Genomic DNA, 20,646 nt, shown 5'->3' with positions numbered 1-20,646 from the left:
GAGAGTGGCAGATATGATACGCGAGTTGGGATGGAAGTCATTAAAGCAAAGACGTTTTTCGTCGCGGCGAGATGTATTTACGAAATTTCAGTCACCAACTTTCTCTTCCGAATGCGAAAATATTTTGTTGAGCCCAACCTACATAGGTAGGTGTGATCATCAAAATAAAATAAGAGAAATCAGAGCTCGAACAGAAAGGTTTAGGTGTTCGTTTTTCCCACGCGCTGTTCGGGAGTGGAATGGTTGAGAGATCGTACGATTGTGGTTCCATGAACCCTCTGCCAAGCACTTATATGTGAATTGCAGAGTAATCATGTAGATGTAGATGTAGATCCCTTGCAGCGGTAGGGTACAAACCTGACTGCCCACTCACGGCGAGAGTTTCCACAGCTTATCTCTGTGCTTGCCCAGAAAAATAGCCGAATCTCTCTCCAAATGAGAACATTTGGGCCTTCAAGGACAGGGCCCTTCAACTACACCGGAAGTTTGACAATCTAACGCTCCAGTTTGACATAGTTTGGCACGATATCCTTCAGGAGGACATCGAAGAGTTCTACCAATCAGTGCCAACCGGAATAACTGCTTGCATAAGGGCCAGAGATTGTACTATTGCGACATAGACCTGCTCAATTTGCGAAGCTCTTTTCCTGAAACTGTAACAATGTATTTGTCACTTTATGTGCAGACATCTCCCCATTTCCGGGTAAGTGCCTCATGATGTGTCGTTTTTCTTTTTTTTTTTTTTTTGTCTTAGAGCGAAGATTGGAAAGGGTTTGTAATCTCGCAACTTTACACTCTCCAAAGATCTAATTTCCAACTTAAAGTTCTACGTTCAAGCTTCGACTGGTCTGTGTTTTTTCCTCTTTTTTTATAATTTTAAAAATTATTTTTCTTAGAGTGTACATAGCTGTTGAAGTTGAGTCAAAAGCTACCATACGTACTGACGAATAGAAGTCCTCCAAAAAGGTCGCTTTATTGCAAGAGTGTCCAAATTCAGAACGTATTTAACATGCACCATAAACATCAAAGGACTGACGTTCATGATCAATTCTGTCACTGCCAAAAAACCATATGGCTACGCACACATTTCGCTCACAATTAGCGCATCAGCAGTGTCACACCAGAGGTAAACAAACGCACACTTCAAGCTCCAAAGTGCAAGTTAGGAGGTAGCTGCGTGATGTTGCCAACCTAGGGAAAACGTTTTTCCTCTCATCTCATTTCATAGGTAAGCATCTGAAATATACATGTGATACTTCCTGTAACCATAACACAATTGCATTATTTTTCAAATCGTCTATTTGCCGAAGAAAAGTGAATCTGAGTGAAAGTCTTCAAAATGGCCAATTTGCCCTATAGATTGAGCAAAGTGACCAGGGACAGAGAAAATAGAAAAATCAGGCTCAGATGAAGATTTTGGGAAAGTGTGACGAAGAAGAGATTCTAGAACGAATAAGAAACGTAGTTGTAGAATTAAATATATTTAAATTTGAGAAAAATATTTCAATATATTAATAATTCACCACATTACGCAAAATGTTGATATACTTTCAGTTTCCTAGTTACACAGTATTACTTGTCATATATTCTAAGTCAAATTAAGTTCTAAAGTATTAATACAATTTTCACACACAAACATGTCATCATGTGCGTCATAACCAGCACATTGTTAATGGGCTCACTGCTTGTAATTAGAGCATCTAATCAAACTTTCACTGCCCTTAGAGAAACTCTCGTTTCAATACGAATATTCTGTGTCCTTGTCTTCTTCACTTTAATCCCCATAACGCTCCTTCTTGCACTCACCGGATCATTTCCTTATTGCGCCTGCGATTTCTTATTATTTATTTCAGCAGGTCTGGATCTTTTAGTCCTTTCTTTCGTCACCATTGACTTCCTTTTTCCCTTGTTGATGTGCTTATCTTTCTTCAGCTTGATTTCCAACAGTTCCGTTCTGTAATGGCTCCTCGTTATCACGTGTCTTTCACTTTCTTTGGGTTTTCTTTACTTTTTGTTGTTCATTCTGTTGCTGACGTAATTTTAATTTTGACGAAGCTATGATGAGTGTTGAACTTATTGCAGAACACGTTGGCTATGTTGTTGTCTCATCTTCGACAGTCACGAATGGGAGTACGGTATTGTCATGCCTCTCGCTTCTCCTTTATGCAGAACTACACTTTAATCAACAATTTTTCTTTTGTTACAGAATTCAGTGACTGCTGCATAGGTTGAGAATCCCACTATTTTTGTAGTGATTTTCCTAAATAATTTGACAGAATCTTAACATACACTGCTTATAAGAGAACAACCAGCACATTCTTCATGATCCCAGTGCTTGTAATTAGAGCATCTAATCAAATCTTCACTGTCCTTAGAGAAACCCATGTTTCAATAGGAATACGTACACTTATTTTATGAAATAATATTGCCTCATCATCCATTATTCAGTTGCCATGAAAAACGATATATACATTAAGAAATATGTTCAGAACAAGTGCCCAACTAGATGTCATTACGCTAAATGTTTCTGAATATGAAATTAAATTACCATCGCAGTTCATAAATACATGGTTTTGAAGGCTAAAATGTAGCGTTTCACCGGAATTAAAGCACTTAACTGCTGCAGTCGGTATATTTTTAAATACACGCAAATGAATTTGTCACTTGCGTTACATCATAGATACAGAAAAAAAAAACATTTATCTGCAAACGTGTGCTCTGCTTCCGGCACGAAACTCACTGACAACACCCAGGCAGTGCTTCGCAACAGTGCTACGTGTTCGCCGCTAGTCTATAACAGTCTCCAGCATAGTAATGGGAAATTGCGCGCACGCGTTCGCTCGCTTCATTGCAAATCGGAGATATACACTCATAATCGGTTACTTAACGGTGACCACCACTGACTGTTGCCCTCTACGGTTCCGGCCGTCGCTAGTGTAGTGTGGTTTAGTTCGGTGTAGTGTAGTGCAGCCGTGCAGCGGTTCAGTCCTCGCTGTCGACGTTGCTCTCTTCAAGCAGCTGCACCTCGTACTGGTGCCGCCCGTCGCCTCCGAAGGCGGGATTCGTGTAGCTGTCCTCTCCTGCAACACCGGCGTAAGCGGAGTCTTTTGTTATCCACGACACAGACACACAACCAAAAAACACGAACGAAGAGGACACTGAACGACCCGAAATCCAAGAAACCACAAAAACAATTAAAAAACCACAACACAAAATCAGCGGTATACAGGGTGACCCAAAACTCTGTTAACGTTTGAAAATTCAATACATCACAGAATAATGTAGTAAGAGAGACAAAACCTGACAGTCACGCTTGAAATGACGTGGATGTTATTGAAACCAAAAAGAAAGTGCAAAAAAATAGTTCAAATGGCTCTAAGCACTACGGGACTTAACATCTGAGGTCATCAGTCCTCTAGACTTAGAACTATGTAAACCTAACTAACCGAAGGACATCACACACATCAATGCCCGAGGCAAGATTCGAACTTGCGACCGTAGCAGCCGTGTGGTTCCGGACTGAAGCGCCTAGAACCGCTCGGCCACAGCGGCCGGCTAAAGAAACTGCACAAAATGGCCAACAAATGGCATGTTGTATGATGAAAAAGTAATAATTAGCGTAACAATTGATTTCTAACAAATGTGATGTTGTTTATAACAAATGGCCAACATGTCGCCGTCATTCATCACCACCACCTCTGGTCGAGGGACGATGTTGTGAAGAACACTGTACAGCATATCAGTGAGTATGGTGAGAAAAGTGTGAAGCTGTCTTTCAGCATCCCTAATGAAGGTTGGACAATTACATTAGAGTTGTGACTTTAGGAATCCCACAACCGGTAATCACAGTGATTGAGACCGGGGAACTGGGAGGCCATGAATGACGGAAGTGGCGGCTCAGCACGCGATCCTCACCAAACTGAGTGCGCAAGTGATCTTTCATGCGTGTAGAAAGACGGGGTGGGGCGCCATCCTGCATCAAAGTCGTTCTCTCCAGCAAGTGTTTATCAGCCAGGCTAGGCATGATGTGACTCCTCCTGTTTTTTTCTTTATTGTTGTTTCATACCTTTACAAAGGTAGGCCAGCAACGGCCTAACCACGCCGCTCTTCGGCCACAGAAAAAACATACAAGAAACTGGAAGGCATAAAAACAGATGTACACGTAGGATAAAAACAGGAGACATACAAATGAAAAAGAAACGAAGTCGTTCACGGAAGGCACTGGTCGCACAAGGAAGGTCAGCTCAGTGCACAAACGTAGACAGACGGTTGAACACATGAACGTAGGGGCACTGAAGAAGAAAGACTGTTGCACTAACAAGGGGAGGCCGCCAATTGTGAAATTCAGATTCGATTCATACTGCGCATAAGAAAAGCTCATGGCCAGAGATGTAATGTGGCAAAGCACCTAGACGCACTTCTCAGCCGTTGTCGAGAAAATCGACAGTTAAAAGAAACCGTTGCGGTGAAATACTCTCTACGATTAATAATTTTCTACAGCGTCGTGGCGCAGCGGTAAGCACTCGGGTTCGTAATCCGAAGGTCGCCGGATCGAATCTCGCGCCATGCATTTTTTTTATTATTAGTTTTTTGTAATTAATATATATATATATATATATATATATATATATATATATATATATATATTAATGAATTGCTTATGCATACTGGTGAAGGCGGATCGCTCTCCAATTGTACCGCCTCCATTTTTCCGTTTTTTTAAGAGGGTGTACCAAAGCTCTCCCGTCCGTACTGATTTTCGACGATGTTATAAGTTGCGCTAGGGACCGCATCTACCTTCTTTCGAAGTTAGCAGGCAACTACGCTGTTATGCGGTGGCTCGTTTCGGCCCATTCAAAATCTGTCCTTCAAGTGTAACGAGCGAGTAACGGAGTTTATATTTCATACATGCCGCAGCAAATTTGTGTTCGTGGGGTCTCTATTCTAAACGTTTGACTTACGCTATACGTATTCGTTTCGGAATACCGTTACTACGTCTTCCGTTAACTATACGTGGTTAACATTATGAAGACAATTAATAACATTTGTGAAATACAACTCTGTTTGCGGAAAACATAATGATGTTCGAAGTCGCCAGTTTTTGCACGACAAACGACTTTCAACAACTTATTATATGCATAATTGTTGCAACTGATTGCCGGGAATTATATATATATATATAAATTACAAAAAACAAATACAAAAAAAGGGTTGCATGGCGCGAGATTCGATCCGGCGACCTTCGGATTACGAACCCGAGCGCTTACCGCTGCGCCACGACGCTGTAGAAAATTATTAATCGTAGAGAGTATTTCACCGCAACGGTTTCTTTTAACTGTCGATTTTCTCGACAACGGCTGAGAAGTGCATCTTGGTGCTTTGCCACATTACACCTCTGGCCATGAGCTTTTATTATGCGCAGTATGAATCGAATCTGAATTTCACAATTGGCGGCCTCCCCTTGTAAGATGAAGAGAACACTAACACAATGATGGCGATCTTCGGCGCACTATCAACACACTGTTATACGAAAAAAAGGTGGGAGTTGCCACAGGGGAATACAGGAGGGTCGGAATGATGCCAGGTGGAGAGAAGAAAGGAAGGGGAGGCGAGAGGGTATGGGGAGGGGGGTGGGGTGGAAGCCTGGGGAGGGGGGAGGAGAGGGAGGGAAGAAGTGAGGAGGAAAGGAGGGTGCCCATAGGAACAAGACACAGGAGGAGGGAGGGAGGATCAAAGTTGGTAGGAAGGGTGGATGGAGAGGAGGAGGGCATCATCCGGGAGGGGAAGTTGGCGGAAGCCACCTTGGGCAAGGGTATCGAGTGTGGTAAGATGGAGAGTGGGTGGGATGCAGGTGTACAGGTGCGGCAGCAGATGGGGGTGGGAAAGGCTGGGGATCCGCATGGGGTGTGGGAGGCGGATGCGATAGGCGAGGCGGAGTGCATGGCGTTCCAGGATTTGAAGGGATTTGTAGAAGGTAGGAGGGGCGGCGATCCAGGTGGGATGGGCATAACAGAGGATGGGGCGGATGAGGGATTTATAGGTGTGGAGGATGGTGGAGGGGTCCAGACCCCATGTGCGGCCAGAAGACTCCTCCTGTCATTGTAGCTCGTTTTATACACGATTCTCGTGTGACGTCACTGACGTGTTGCTGCCCAGTGCCATCTGTTGACCAGTTTTTGGGCTTGTTCTTTGTTTTAATAAACCCAGCTACATTATTCCGTGAATTTGTGCATTTCCAAAAGTTAACGAACTTTTTAGGTCACCCTGTACAACACAAAAGCAAGAAAGCAATACACAAACTATAAAGCAATAGAACAACAACGAAGCAACACAAAAAACAACACACAAACGAAAAACACACCACAAAAGCAACTCAAAAGAAGAAAACAACACACAAGTAAGCCGGCCGCAGTGGTCTAGCGGTTCTAGGGGCTCAGTCCGGAACCGCACGACTGCTACCGTCGCAGGTTCGAACCTGCCTCGGGCATGGATGTGTGTTATATCCTTAGGTTAGTTAGCTTTAAGTAGTTCTAAGTTCTAGAGGACTGATGACCACAGCTGTTAAGTCCCATAGTGCTCAGAGCCATTTGAACCATTTGAACCACACAAGTAAAAAGAGCACAAACAATACATAAACAAAAAATGAAAAATATAAAAATCAGATAATCTAAATGAACAACAGAGAAAAACGACAGAAACACACAAAACAAAATAACTGCAAGAAACAAAAAATAAATGACAAAAACATAAAAGGACAAATAAACATCTGGAAGAAGTACACAAGGGTGTAACAACAAGAAAAATAGAACGGAGAAGAGAGGAAAGATCAATAAAGGAATAAAAATAAAGAAAACTAACAAAATGGAGGAAAATAAACAACAAATATCTTAACCCACCAACTAACCAACCAACTGAATCAGCGACCTCTCAAGATTTAAAGAATGTCACTTCACGCTAATAGAACACTGGGTGGCCAATTTGTTTTAATAAGTAGCAGTTTCGTCCGCACACAGCGTCGAAACAGTCATAAAATTTCAAGGCAACACACTTAATATCGATAATGTCATGCCAACACTTACAAATTATGTCTTGTTGGGCTCCTGTTTGCGTAGTTATAATCGCTGATGAAAAGGCCATATGGTATCGCAGATGTGTGTGGCTGTATTTCTACTAGGCGTGCTTATTAGCGACTTTTTTAACTGTGCATCGAGTTCCGACACAAAGACAGCACCCGACTGCGAGATCAGTGGTAACACGAAGACGTAACACTAAGAAATGATACAGACGCGTGAGTTCAGTCGTATAGAAGTGTAAAGGAAAAGTTACATTCGACAGAAAAGTTGAATGCTTCTGTTATGATGCAAGCGTCGACTTTACTATGGATTACTGCTAAAGCATTTGGCGTCGTCATTAAGCAAGCATGGGGACGAACAATGAATGAATTCAGACACGCACAGCTATTTTCGTAACTGATCACTAAACCCCTTACGGAAGTGCAATGGAAATGCTCGGGGTAAAATTAGAGGAAAATGCACAGCTAGACGAAAATAAGGAAACACGACAAACACAGCCCATTATCATGTCTAATACGGTGTAAGAAACCCGTTGGCATTCAAACCAGCTTCTAGTCGTCTCGGAATGGATAAAAACGGGAACTGTATTGTTTTCAGTGGAATCTTCTACCATTCTTCCTCCAAGAAAGTGGCAAGGGTCGGCTAACGAAGATCGAGGTAATAAATAGCGACGGCGCACAGTTCTGTCCAAAATTGGCAACAAAGGCTCAATAACGTTAAGATTTGGTGACTGTCGTGACCAGAGGAGATGCTAAAATTCATCCTCGTACTCACAATAAAAGTTCTCGACGGTGAGAGCTGTGGGAACAGAGCCCTGTCGTGTATGAGTGCTAAAAGGAATTCATTAAACTTCGGTTACATGATGAATTGATCAAATCTAAAGGCTGTAAATCCAACTAAATACCTAGGTATTGCAATTACGAACAACTTAAATTGGAAAGAACACACAGAAAATGTTGTGGGGAAGGCTAACCAAAGACTGCGTTTTATTGGCAGGACACTTAGAAAATGTAACAGATCTACTAAGGAGACTGCCTACACTACGCTTGTCCGTCGTCTTTTAGAATACTGCTGCGCGGTGTGGGATCCTTACCAGATAGGACTGACGGAGTACATCGAAAAAGGTCAAAGAAGGGCAGCACGTTTTGTATTATCGCGAAATATGGGAGAGAGTGTCACAGAAAAGATACAGGATTTGGCCTGGACATCATTAAAAGAAAGGCGTTTTCCGTTGCGACGGAATCTTCTCACGAAATTCCAATCACCAACTTTCACCTCCGAACCCCAAAGTGTTTTGTTGACACCCAGTTACATAGGGAGAAACGATCACCACGATGAAATAAGGGAAATCAGGGCTCGTACGGAAAGATATAGGTGTTCGTTCTTGCCGTGCGCTATACCGGATTGGAATAACAGAGAAATGTGAAGGTGGTTCGATGAATCCTCTGCCTGGCTCTTAAATGTGATTTGCAGAGTATCCATGTAGATGTAGACGTAAATGTAGAACGCTCCAACACCATTGGAAAACGAACACTGAACAGTGGGATGGACTTGATCAGCCAAAAATGGTCACATAACCCTCTGTAGCAATGCGACGTTGCAGAGTACCCACTGGGCCCATGGGAAACCACGATACGACTACCCAAATCATCACCGAACCGCCGCCATGATTTAGTCTTGGGACATAAACTCGACCAGAAGTTGTGAACAATGTAAAACAAGACTCATCCGAACGTATTAGATTCTTCCATTGCTTCACAGTCCACGTTTTATGGATAGCTTCGGTATCACGTTTTCCTGTTATGAGCATTTGCATTACTGAAGTGTGGTTTTGTAATTCCTGCACACCCTGTAATTCCCAGCTTACGGAGTTCCCTCCGTCTTTTGATGCTCACACGATTGGCGAGTGCGACATTCAGTTCCCCAGTGACTTTCAGCTGTCGGCCTCTTGATCACTCAACACACTATTTGGTCCGCGTTGTGACCTAGGGGATGATGTTTCTCCGTTTTTCCTTTATGCAGTATAAATCGAAACGATGCCTCTTGGATCGCCTCAACACTTCGGATACCTTGCCCCACCACCAGTTCCCTTACGTCAGAATTTACTTATCTCCGACGTAACGCACTCACAACCTCACAGAATACTGTTGTGAAACTTGCAGCGTACTGAGGACACCGCACAGCTGACATTCTTGGTCAGCTACAACAGCGCAATCTACAGCCTTGGCTAGCATCTAGCTAGCATTCAAGCAGGTGTTTCTCGCCGTGTTTCCACATGTTTTTTCAACCCTTGTATTCGAGGCAAACTGCTCGGTCATTGTTGCCAGCACCATATTCTTTCCCGTAGGGACCACGAAGATAAGATGAGATTCCAGGGCGTTTACAGAAGTACACAACTGGCCATTAAAATGACTACACCAAGAAGAAATGCAGATGATATAAGGGTATTCATTGGACAAATATATTATACTAGAACTGACATGTGATTACATTTTCACCCAATTTGGGTGAACAACCACCTCTGGCCGTAATAACAGCCTTGATACTCCTGGGCATTGAGTCAAACAGAGCTTGCATGGAGCTTACAGGTACAGCTGCCCATGCAGCTTCAACACGGTACCACAGTTCATCAAGAGTAGTGAATGGCGTATTGTGACGAGCCAGTTGCTCGGCCACCATTGACCAGACGCTTTCAATCGGTGAGAGATCTGGAGAACGTGCTGGCCAGGGCAGCAGTCGAACATTTTTTGTGTCCAGAAAGGCCCGTACAGGACCTGCAACATGCGCTCGTGCATTATCCTGCTGAAATGTAGGGTTTCGCCGGGATCGAATGAAGGGTAGAGCCTCGGGTCATAACACATCTGAAATGTAACGTCCACTGTTCGAAGTGCCGACAATGCGAACATAAGGTGACCGAGATGTGTTAGCAATGGCACCCCAAACCATCATGCTGGGTGATACGCTAGTATGGCGATGACGAATATACACTTCCAATGTGCGTTCACTGTGATGTCGTAAAACACGGATGCGACCATCATGATGCTGTAAACAGAACCTGGGTTCATCCGAGAAAATGACGTTTTGCCATTCGTGCACCCAGGTTCGTCGTTGAGTACACCATCGCAGCCGCTCCTGTCTGTGATGCAGAGTCAAGGGTAACCGCAGCCACGCTCTCCGAGCTGATAGTGCATGCTGCTGCAAACTGTTCGTGCAGATGGTTGTTGTCTTGCGAACGTCCCCATCTGTTGACTCGGCTCGAGACGTGGCTGCACGATCCGTTACAGCCGTGCAGATAAAATGCCTGTCATCTCGACTGCTAGAGATACGAGGCCGTTGGGATCCAGTACGGCGTTCCGTATTACCCTCCTGAACCCACCGATTCCATGTTCTGTTAACAGTCATTGGATCTCGACCAACGCGAGCAACAATGTCGCGATACGATAAACTGCAATCGCAATAAGCTACAATCCGACCTTTATCAAAGTTGCAAACGTGATGGTACGCATTTCTCCTCCTTACACGAGGCATCACAACAACGTTTCACCAGGCAACGCCGGTCAACTGCTGTTTGTGTATGAGAAATAGGTTGGAAACTTTCGTAACGTCAGCACGTTGTAGGTGTCGCCACCGGCGCCAACCTTGTGTGAATGCTCTGAAAAGCTAATCATATGCATATCACAGCATCTTCTTCCTGTCGGTTAATTTTTGCATCTGTAGCACGTCATCTTCGTAGCGTAGCAATTTTAATGGCCAGAAGTGTATATAGGCAGTATCTCTCTCAATAAAAATTTAAAAAATATTGTGTATGGCCTGCGTGGCTGGAGTCCCTTAAAAGGGATGGTCTGCCGCCTGGTGAAAGTTTTCCAAAAGGAAAGCACATTGGCGAATTGTGTGTGTCTAACACACGCCAGTTAGCATACAGCTACAAAGGACAGGGGACCTACTGTTTATCGCATAATTCTAAAGACAACTCATTCCTGGCATATCGTGACATTACTGAGAGTTAAAAGCTACGTAAAGGGAGAACAAAAAGTTTAGTTTACAGTTTGACGGGGATTTGAAGCCGTGATCTTTCGTTTTCCAGAAATGAACTGTACCAGCTGGAGGGATCCCGATTCCTGTTGGAGCCCATCCCGTCTCCCTACAAAAATACTTCTACGGTTATCACCTCGCGTTATGTTCCTCGACGTTTCGTTCAGCCGTGAGATGTAATGTACCTCTTCGATGTGCACTATGTGATCAAGTGTACCCGTACACCTGGCTGAAAATGACTTACAAGTTAGTGGCGCCCTCCATCGGTGTTGGCTCACATTTAGCCTTGATGACAGCTTCCACTCTCTCAGGTATACGTTCAATCAGGTGCTGGAAGGTTTCTTCGGGAATGGCAGACCATTCTTCACGGAGTGCTGCACTGAGGAGAGGTATCGACGTCGGTCGGTGAGGCCTGGCACGAAGTTCCATAACATCCCAAAGGTGTTCTGTAGGATTTCAGGGCAGGACTCTGTGCAGGCCAGTCCATTACAGGGATGTTATTATCGTGTAACCACCCCACCACAGGCCGTGCATTATGAACAGGTGCTGGATCGTGACGAAGGATGCAATCGCCATCCCCGAATTGCTCTTCAACAGTGGGAAGCAAGAAGGTGCTTAAAACATCAATGTAGGCCTGTGCTGTGATAGTGGCACGCAAAACAACGTGGAGTGCAAGCCCCCTCCATGAGAAATACGACCACACCATACACCACCGTCTCCAAATTTTACTGTTGGCACTACACACGCTGGCAGATGACGTTCACCGGACGTTCGCCATACCCACACCCTGACATCAGATCGTCACATTGTGTACCGTAATTCGTTACTCCACACAACATTTTTCCAATGGCAGCACAATGCACCTAATATCATAAACGTATGTTTCTGGGGGTGTCCGGATACTTTTGATCTGCCGCGCGGTCCAGGGCGTCTTCTAACAGTCCACGCGGCTGCCCCCGTCGGGGGTTAGAGTCCTCCTTCGTACATAGGTGTGTGTGTGTGTGTGTGTGTGTGTGTGTGTGTGTGTGTGTGTGTGTGTGTGTCGTCCTTAGCGTAAGTTAGTTTAAGTTAGATTAATTAGTGTGTAAGCTTAGGGAGCGATGACCTAAGCAGTTTGGTCCCATAAGCCGTTACCACAAATTTCCAATACTTTTGATCACATAGTGTATATAAATCACTGTTATCATCAGTGATGTACAGGACAAAGCACAACATGTATGTGTACTGGGAGGACAATGTGACGAACCTGTAACCTTCATCGCATTAATGCTACTAACTGAGCAAAAGTAAGCCGACCGCTGTGGCCGAGCGGTTCTAGGCGCTTCAGTCTGGAACCGCGCGACCGCTACGGTCGCAGGTTCGAATCCTGCCTCGGGCATGGATGTGTGTGTTGTCCTTAGGTTAGTCAGGTTTAATTAGTTCTAAGTTTTAGGCGACTGATGACCTCAGAAGTTAAGTCGCATAGTGCTCACAGCCATTTGAGAAAAAGTAATTATTGATAACTTACGTAATCAATATTTGTCTTACAGAATTCTGGTTATAGTAATGATCTTTTAAAAATAATTTAGTTTCGTGACTGAAACGGAATCGAATTGTTCAGTTTTTACCCCTCAGAAAATGTCATTTTACCCCACAGGGGGTAATTACCCCAGTTTGGCAACCACTGGTCTAAACGTACTTGACAATGGCGGCAAATGCCGAAACAGTCTTTCATAAATAAAGATTTCTTATTATAAGCAGTCATTCTGGAGCATCTGTTCTAGTAATAAGATAGTGGGAGGAAAGGTTGTGGGGTGGGGGTGGTTGTAGGAGGGCGAGGGACGGAGGTAAGTAAGATACTAGCTAATACCTGATTGCACTTAGGGTAACGGTCTCAGAATGGTTGGGAACCACTGCGATAGAATGCGTCTGAGAAGCGATGGTCAGACATATTCTTCGACGTCGGCTTCCAGCCAGTAGTTGTCATGTACTGACACAGTGTGGTTTTCAGGCATGGCAAGAAATTCCTGAAAATGACATTCCCAGTCCGTGTCGCTTCCTGCTGCAAAGAATGCAGGAGTTTATGCGTGCCCATTGAGGGGGGGTGGGAGTCTAAGCTATAGGGGGGGGGGGGGGTAGGGTCAGAGTCGGCTGAGCTGTGGAGGGTAATATGTCATACTGACTTCGGTGATGGACGTCAGTTCCGAATGCAATGAAAGATTATCGTGTAATTGCCGGGTAAAGTGATGAAAATCTGCAGGAAGTTTGATCTACATCTACGTAGATACTCCGCAAGCCACCGTACGGTGTGTGGCGGAGGATATCATGTACCACTACTAGTCATTCCCTCCCCTGTTCCACTTGCCAAATAGAGCGAGCGAAAAACGACTGTCTACATGCCTCGGAATGAGCTCAATTTCTCGTATCTTATCTTCTCGCTCCTTAAGCGCAATGTACACTACCGGCCATTAAAATTGCTACACCAAGAAGAAATACAGATGATAAACGGGTATTCATTCGACAAATATATTATACTAGAACTGACTCGTGATTACATTTTCACGCAATTTATGTGTATAGATCCTAAGAAATCAGTACCCAGAACAACCACCTCTGGCCGTAATAACGGCCTTGATACGCCTGGGCATTGAGTCAAACAGCTTGGATGGCGTGTACAGGTACAGCTGCCCGTGCAGGTTGAACACGATACCACAATTTATCAAGAGTAGTGACTGGAGTATTGTGACGAGCCAGTTGCTCGGCCACCATTGACCACACGTTTTCAATTGGAGAGATATCTGGAGAATGTGCTGGCCAGGTCAGCAGTCGAACATTTTCTGTACCCAGGCCCGTGCAGGACCTGCTACATGCGGTCGTGCATTATCCTGCTGAAATGTAGGGTTTCGCAGGGATCGAATGAAGGGTAGAGCCACGGGTCGTAACACATCTGAAATGTATCGTCCACTGTTCAAAGCGGCGTCAATGCGAACAAGAGGTGACCAAGACGTGTAACCAATCGCCCCCCATACCATCACGTCGGGTGATGAGCCAGTATGGCTATGCCGAATACACGCTTCCAATGTGCGTTCACCGCGATGTCGCCAAACACGTATGCGACCATCATGATACCGTAAAGAGAACCTGGATCCATCCGAAAAAATGACGTTTTGCCGTTTGTGCACCCAGGTTCGTCATCGAGTACACCATCGCAGGCGCTGCTGTCTGTGATGCAGCGTCAAGGGTAAACGCAGCCATCGCCTCCGAGCTGATAGTTTGTGCTGCTGCAAACGTCGTCCAACTTCGGGCAGATGGTAGTTGTCTTGAAAACGTCCCCACCTGTTGACTCAGGGATCGAGACGTGGCTGCACGATCCGTTACAGCCGTGCGGATAAGATGCCTGTCATCTCGACTGCTAGTGATACGAGGCCGTTGGGATGCAGCACGGCGTTCCGTATTACCGTCCTGAACCCACCGATTCCATATTCAGTCATTGGATCTCGACCAACGAGAGCAGCAATGTCGCGATACGATAAACCGTAATCGCGATAGACTACAATCCGACCTTTATCAAAGTCGGGAAGGTGATGGTACGCATTTCTCCTCCTTACACGAGGCATCACAACAACGTTTACCAGGCAACGCCGGTCAACTGCTGTTTGTGTATGAGAAATCGGTTGGAAACTTTCCTCGTGTCACCACGTTGTGGGTGTCGCCAGCGGCGCCACCCTTGTGTGAATGCTCTAAAAGCTAATCATTTGCATATCACAGCACCTTCTTCCTGTCGGTTAAAGTTCGCGTCTGTAGCACGTCATCTTCGTGGTGTAGCAATTTTAATGGCCCGTATATGTTGACGGCAATAGCATGATTGGGCACTCACCTTCAAATGCCGGTTCTCTAAACTTTCTCACATTGCTCTTCGAAAAGAACGTAGCCTTCTTCCAGGGATTCCCATTTGAGTTCGCGGATCATCTCCGTAAGAGCTACGTGTTGCTGCAAACTACTGATAACAAATCCAGCAGCGTGCCCCTGAATTGGTTCAATGCCTTCCTTCAGTCCGACCTGGTACGGATCCCAAAAACTCGAGCAGTACTCAAGAATAGGTTGCACCAGCGACCTATATCCAGTCTCCTTTACAGGTGAACAACTATTTTCTGAAATTCTCCTAATTAATCGAAGTTGACCAATCCGCCTTGCCTACCACAGCTCTCACACGCTCATTCCATTTCACATCTCTTTGCAACGTTAAGCCCAGATAGTTAAGGGGACATTGTATGTCCCATGCTGCTAATGCTAAATTATCGAATTTTGTGACACATTATCTTGGAAACTTTTTAAGACACCAACTTACAATTTTCCATAATTACTTAATGGTTCAAATGGTTCAAATAGCTCTGAGCACTATGAGACTTAACATCTCAGGTCATCAGTCCCCTAGAACTTAGAACTACTTAAACGTAACTAACTTAAGGACTTCACACACATCCATGCCCGAGGCAGGATTCGAACCTGCGACCGTAGCGGTCACGCGGTTCCAGACTGAAGCGCCTAGAACCGCTAGACCACACCGGCCGGCATTACTAAATGCACCTATCTATATACACCGAACTAGAATTATTACTAAAATTGTATTGTGCGGCATGTTATCTTTTTTTTTCAAACACTCAATTTTTGACAGAATTTTGTAAATAAATGAACATAAAAAACAACAACTTAGGATATTTTAATTGTTCTAGTTCCATATGTGTCGAATCTCACACTTCGCATGCTGTCAAAATTTCATGTCTCTACCATTAGTACGCTATTCAATACAACTTCAAACGCACGCGAGCTATGTGCCGGACATCCATCATGTTGGAAGTACATCGCCATTCTGTCATGCAGTGAAACATCTTGTAACAACATCGGTAGAACATTACGTAGGAAATCGGCGTACATTGCACCATTTAGATTGCCATCGATAAAATGGGGGCGAATTATCCTTCCTTCCATAATGCCGCACCATACATTAACCCGCCAAGGTCGCTGATGTTCCACTTGTCGCACCCATCGTGGATTATCCGTTGCCCAATAGTGCATATTATGCCGGTTTACGTTACCACTGTTGGTGAATGACGTTTCGTCGCTAAATAGAACGCGTGCAAAAAATCTGTCATAGTCACGTAATTTCTCTTGTACCCAGTTGCAGAATTGTACACGACGTTCAAAGTCGTCGCCATGCAATTCCTGGTGCATAGAGATATGGTACGGATGCTATCGATGTTGACGTAGCATTGCAACACCGACGTTTTTGAGGTTCCCGATTCTCGCGCAATTTGTCTGCTACTGATGTGCGGATTAGCCGCGACAGCCGCTAAAACACCTACTTGGGTATCACCATTTATTGCAGGTCGTGGTTGACGTTTCACATGTGGCTTAACACTTCCTGTTTCCTTAAATAACGTAACTATCCTGAGAACGGTCCGGACACTTGGATGATGTCGTCCAGGATACCGAGCAGCATACCTAGCACACGCCCGTTGGGCATTTTAATCACAATAGCCATACATCAACACGACATCGACCTTTCCGCAATCGGTGAACGGTCCATTTTAGCACGGGTAATGTACCACGTAGCAAATACCGTCCGCACTGGCGGAATGTTACGTGATTGCAAACAATGTAGTTCAGAGATGTTGAGGTTTAAAACATTTTTTTATTACAAATTCTTACACAGACTTACATTTCTGCGTTTTTTATGCACTAGAATTGCCCTGGCGCATAGTCTGTATCTTCTTCAGTGTCGTAACAGCCCAGAGCTTTTCTTTCTTGCTTCTTTTGCCATTTGCTGAGCAGCTAATTCTGCATCACGTACACGAAGCTCATCCAGTTTCCGCAGTCCTTTAGCTATGTTCTGTCCAAATCCTACCCCTAACTTTTCCAGAACATTAAGTCTTTCATAGTTTCCACCATTAAAAGTTATTACAGCATCAGACACTGCTAACTTTAGAGTCGTAAGGCCAACAAATACATTTTTAGCCACACGGCGCCACACAACGTTATTGAAGGACTCAGTCACATTCTGGGTCTTACCATGTAAACACTTCTGCAGCAGCTCAGGATTGGCCAAATCTCTGTAATCAGTTTTCACTGCCTACATTACTGCCAAAGGAAGAGAATGTTTATGTGTAAATTCATGCGGGGTGCCAGAAAATTCAGCTTGCCTATATTTACACCATGTATTTGGTGGAGGTGGACACAAAGCATGACATGACTTTTCATCGGTTGATATTCGGATGAAAGAAAATTCTCTACACAGTTCTTTTAATCTTCTCTAAATTTTCGTTTTCTTGAAGTTACTTTTACGGTTAGTCATTTTATTTGCGTATAAAAACCAACAGACGTTAGCTTATTACAAAAATAGCCGATAATCACACGAGTTTCTTCGAAACCTAACATCAGGAACAAAGGACTGATTTGTTTATTCGTAATGCCAACTTCTGAGACGTAGCAGTAGGCACAAAACAAAGCAATTCACAGCTTTCTAGACTGTGTAGTTCCCAAGATATGGCTGCTCAACTGTGTCAGTATATGCGTAGCCGCGAAATTTGACAGTCACACGTCAACATTCAAAATATTATTTGAAGGGCTCACAACTGTCTGATTTTAATGTATTATATACGAAAATATTCAGGAAAGTCCAAAGTACATTATGGAGTAAAAAACAGAAAATGTCAAATTTCAACGAATTTCACGTACAGTGTCCCCTTAAGCGACTTGACTGTGTCAAGCACGACCTTAGTAATATTGTATCCGAACAAAAATGGTTCAAATGGCTCTGAGCACTATGGGACTTAACATCTATGGTCATCAGTCCCCTAGAACTTAGAACTACTTAAACCTAACTAACCTAAGGACATCATACAACACCCAGTCATCACGAGGCAGAGAAAATCCCTGACCCCGCCGGGAATCGAACCCGGGCACGGGAAGCTAGAACGCTACCGCACGACCACGAGCTGCGGACGTATCCGAACATTACAGGTTTGTTCTTCCTTCTCATTAGCATTAACTTACATTATTACACATTTAGAGCTAGCTCCCATTCATCACACCAACTAGATGTTCTGTGTAAGCCGTCTTGTATCTTCCTACAGCCATTCAACTCACTGTACACCCTGTCCACCAAATCATTTATGTATACAGGGTGGTCCATTGATCGTGACCTGGCTAAATATCTCACTAAATAAGCGTCAAACGAAAAAACTACAAAGAACGAAGATTGTCTAGCTTGAAAGGGAAACCAGATGGCGCTATGGTTGGCCCGCTAGATGGCGCTGCCATAGGTCAAACGGATATCAGCTGCGTTTTTTTTAAATAGGAACCCCCATTTTTATTACATATTCGCTTAGTACGTAAAGAAATATGAATGTTTTAGTTGGACCACTTTTTTCGCTTTGTGATAGAGGCGCTGTAATAGTCACAAACGTGCAAGTACGTGGTATCACGTAACATCCCGCCAGTGCGGACTGTATTTGCTTCGTGACACATTACCCGTGTTAAAATGGACCGTTTACCACTTGCGGAAAAGGTCGATATCGTGTTGATGTATGGCTATTGTGATCAAAATTCCCAACGGGCGTGTGCTATGTATGCTGCTCGGTATCCTGGACGACATCATCCAAGTGTCCGGACCGTTCTCAGGATAGTTACGTTATTTAAGTAAACAGGAAGTGTTCAGCCACATGTGACACGTCAACCACGACCTGCAATAAATGATGATACCCAAGTAGGTGTTTTAGCAGCTGTCGCGGCTAATCCGCACATCAGTAGCAGACAAATTGCGCGAGAATCGGGAACCTCAAAAACGTCGGTGTTGCAATGCTACGTCAACATCGATAGCATCCGTACCATATCTCTATGCACCAGGAATTGCATGGCGACGACTTTGAACGTTGTGTACAATTCTGCAACTGGGCACAAGAGAAATTAGGGGACTACGACAGATTTTTTGCACGCGTTCTATTTTGCGACGAAGCGTCATTCACCAACAGCGATAACGTAAACCGCATAATATGCACTACTGCGCAACGGATAATCCACGATGGCTGCGACAAGTGGAACATCAGCGACCTTGGCGGGTTAATGTATGGTGCGGCATTATGGGAGGAAGGATAATTGCCCCCATTTTATCGATGGCAATCTAAATGGTGCAATGTACGCAGATTTCCTACGTAATGTTCTACCGATGTTGCTACAAGATGTTTCACTGCATGACAGAATGACGATGTACTTCCAACATGATGGATGTCCGGCACATAGCTCGCGTGCGTTTGAAGCTGTATTGAATAGCGTATTTCATGACAGGTGGATTGGTCGTCGAAGCACCATACCGTGACCAGCACGTTCACCGGATCTGACGTCCCCGGATTTCTTTCTGTGGGGAAACTTGAAGGATGTTTGCTATCGTGATCCACCGACAACGCCTGACAACATGCGCCAGCGCATTGTCACTGCATGTGCGAACATTACGGAAGGCGAACTACTCGCTGTTGAGAAGAAAGGCGTTACACGTATTGCCATTGCGCTGAGGTTGACGGACATCATTTTGAGCATTTATTGCATTAATGGCCGGCCGAAGTGGCCGTGCGGTTAAAGGCGCTGCAGTCTGGAACCGCAAGACCGCTACGGTCGCAGGTTCGAATCCTGCCTCGGGCATGGATGTTTGTGGTGTCCTTAGGTTAGTTAGGTTTAACTAGTTCTAAGTTCTAGGGGACTAATGACCTCAGCAGTTGAGTCCCATAGTGCTCAGAGCCATTTTTTTTGCATTAATGTGGTATTTACAGGTAATCACGCTGTAACTGCATGCGATCTCAGAAGTGATAAGTTCACAAAGGCCGGCCGAAGTGGCCGTGCGGTTAAAGGAGCTGCAGTCTGGAACCGCAAGACCGCTACGGTCGCAGGTTCGAATCCTGCCTCGGGTATGGATGTTTGTGATGTCCTTAGGTTTAACTAGTTCTACGTTTTAGGGGACTAATGACCTCAGCAGTTGAGTCCCATAGTGCTCAGAGCCATTTTTTTTAGTTCACAAAGGTACAAGTATCACGCTGGAACAACCGAAATAAAACGTTCAATCGTACTTACGTTCTGTATTTTAATTTAAAAAACCTACCTGTTACCAACTGTTCGTCTAAAATTGTGAGCCATATGTTTGTGACTATCACAGCGCCATCTATCACAAAGCGAAAAAAGTGGTCCAAATGAAACATTCATATTTATTTACTTACTATAATTGTAATAAAAAATGGGGGTTCCTATTTAAAAAAAACGCAGTTGATATCCGTTTGACCTATGGCAGCGCCATCTAGCGGGCCAACCATAGTGCCATCTGGTTTCATCCTTCAAGCTAGATAAGTTTCGTTCTTTGTAGTTTTTTCGTTTGACGCTTATTTCGTGAGATATTTGGCCCGGTCACGATGAATGGACCACCGTATATACAGTACAACAGCGGTGTAAGACACTTCCCTGGGGCACTCCTGACGATGCTCTTGTCTCTTACGAACATTGACCGTCGGGGACAACATAC

The 20,646-nt window shown here is 44.4% G+C and overlaps 1 protein-coding gene across 8 annotated transcripts in view; it reads right to left on the bottom strand.

Moving 5' to 3' along the window:
* Window positions 1-1,462: 1,462 nt before the first annotated feature.
* Window positions 1,463-20,646, bottom strand: part of LOC126428440 (epidermal growth factor-like protein) — a 163,066-nt gene continuing 143,882 nt past the window's right edge. For all 8 annotated transcript variants that reach the window (XM_050090368.1, XM_050090367.1, XM_050090370.1 and 5 more), the window contains one exon: window positions 1,463-3,080. In XM_050090368.1, coding sequence (XP_049946325.1) covers window positions 2,983-3,080 — 98 coding nt within the window. In that variant the 3' untranslated portion in view covers window positions 1,463-2,982. The remainder of the gene's footprint in view (window positions 3,081-20,646) is intronic.

The sequence above is a fragment of the Schistocerca serialis genome, chromosome 12, assembly GCF_023864345.2.
Source record: "Schistocerca serialis cubense isolate TAMUIC-IGC-003099 chromosome 12, iqSchSeri2.2, whole genome shotgun sequence".
NCBI lineage: Eukaryota > Metazoa > Arthropoda > Insecta > Orthoptera > Acrididae > Schistocerca > Schistocerca serialis.
The sequence above is the reverse complement of the archived record's forward strand: the minus strand, read 5'-3'. Positions and strand labels throughout refer to the sequence as shown.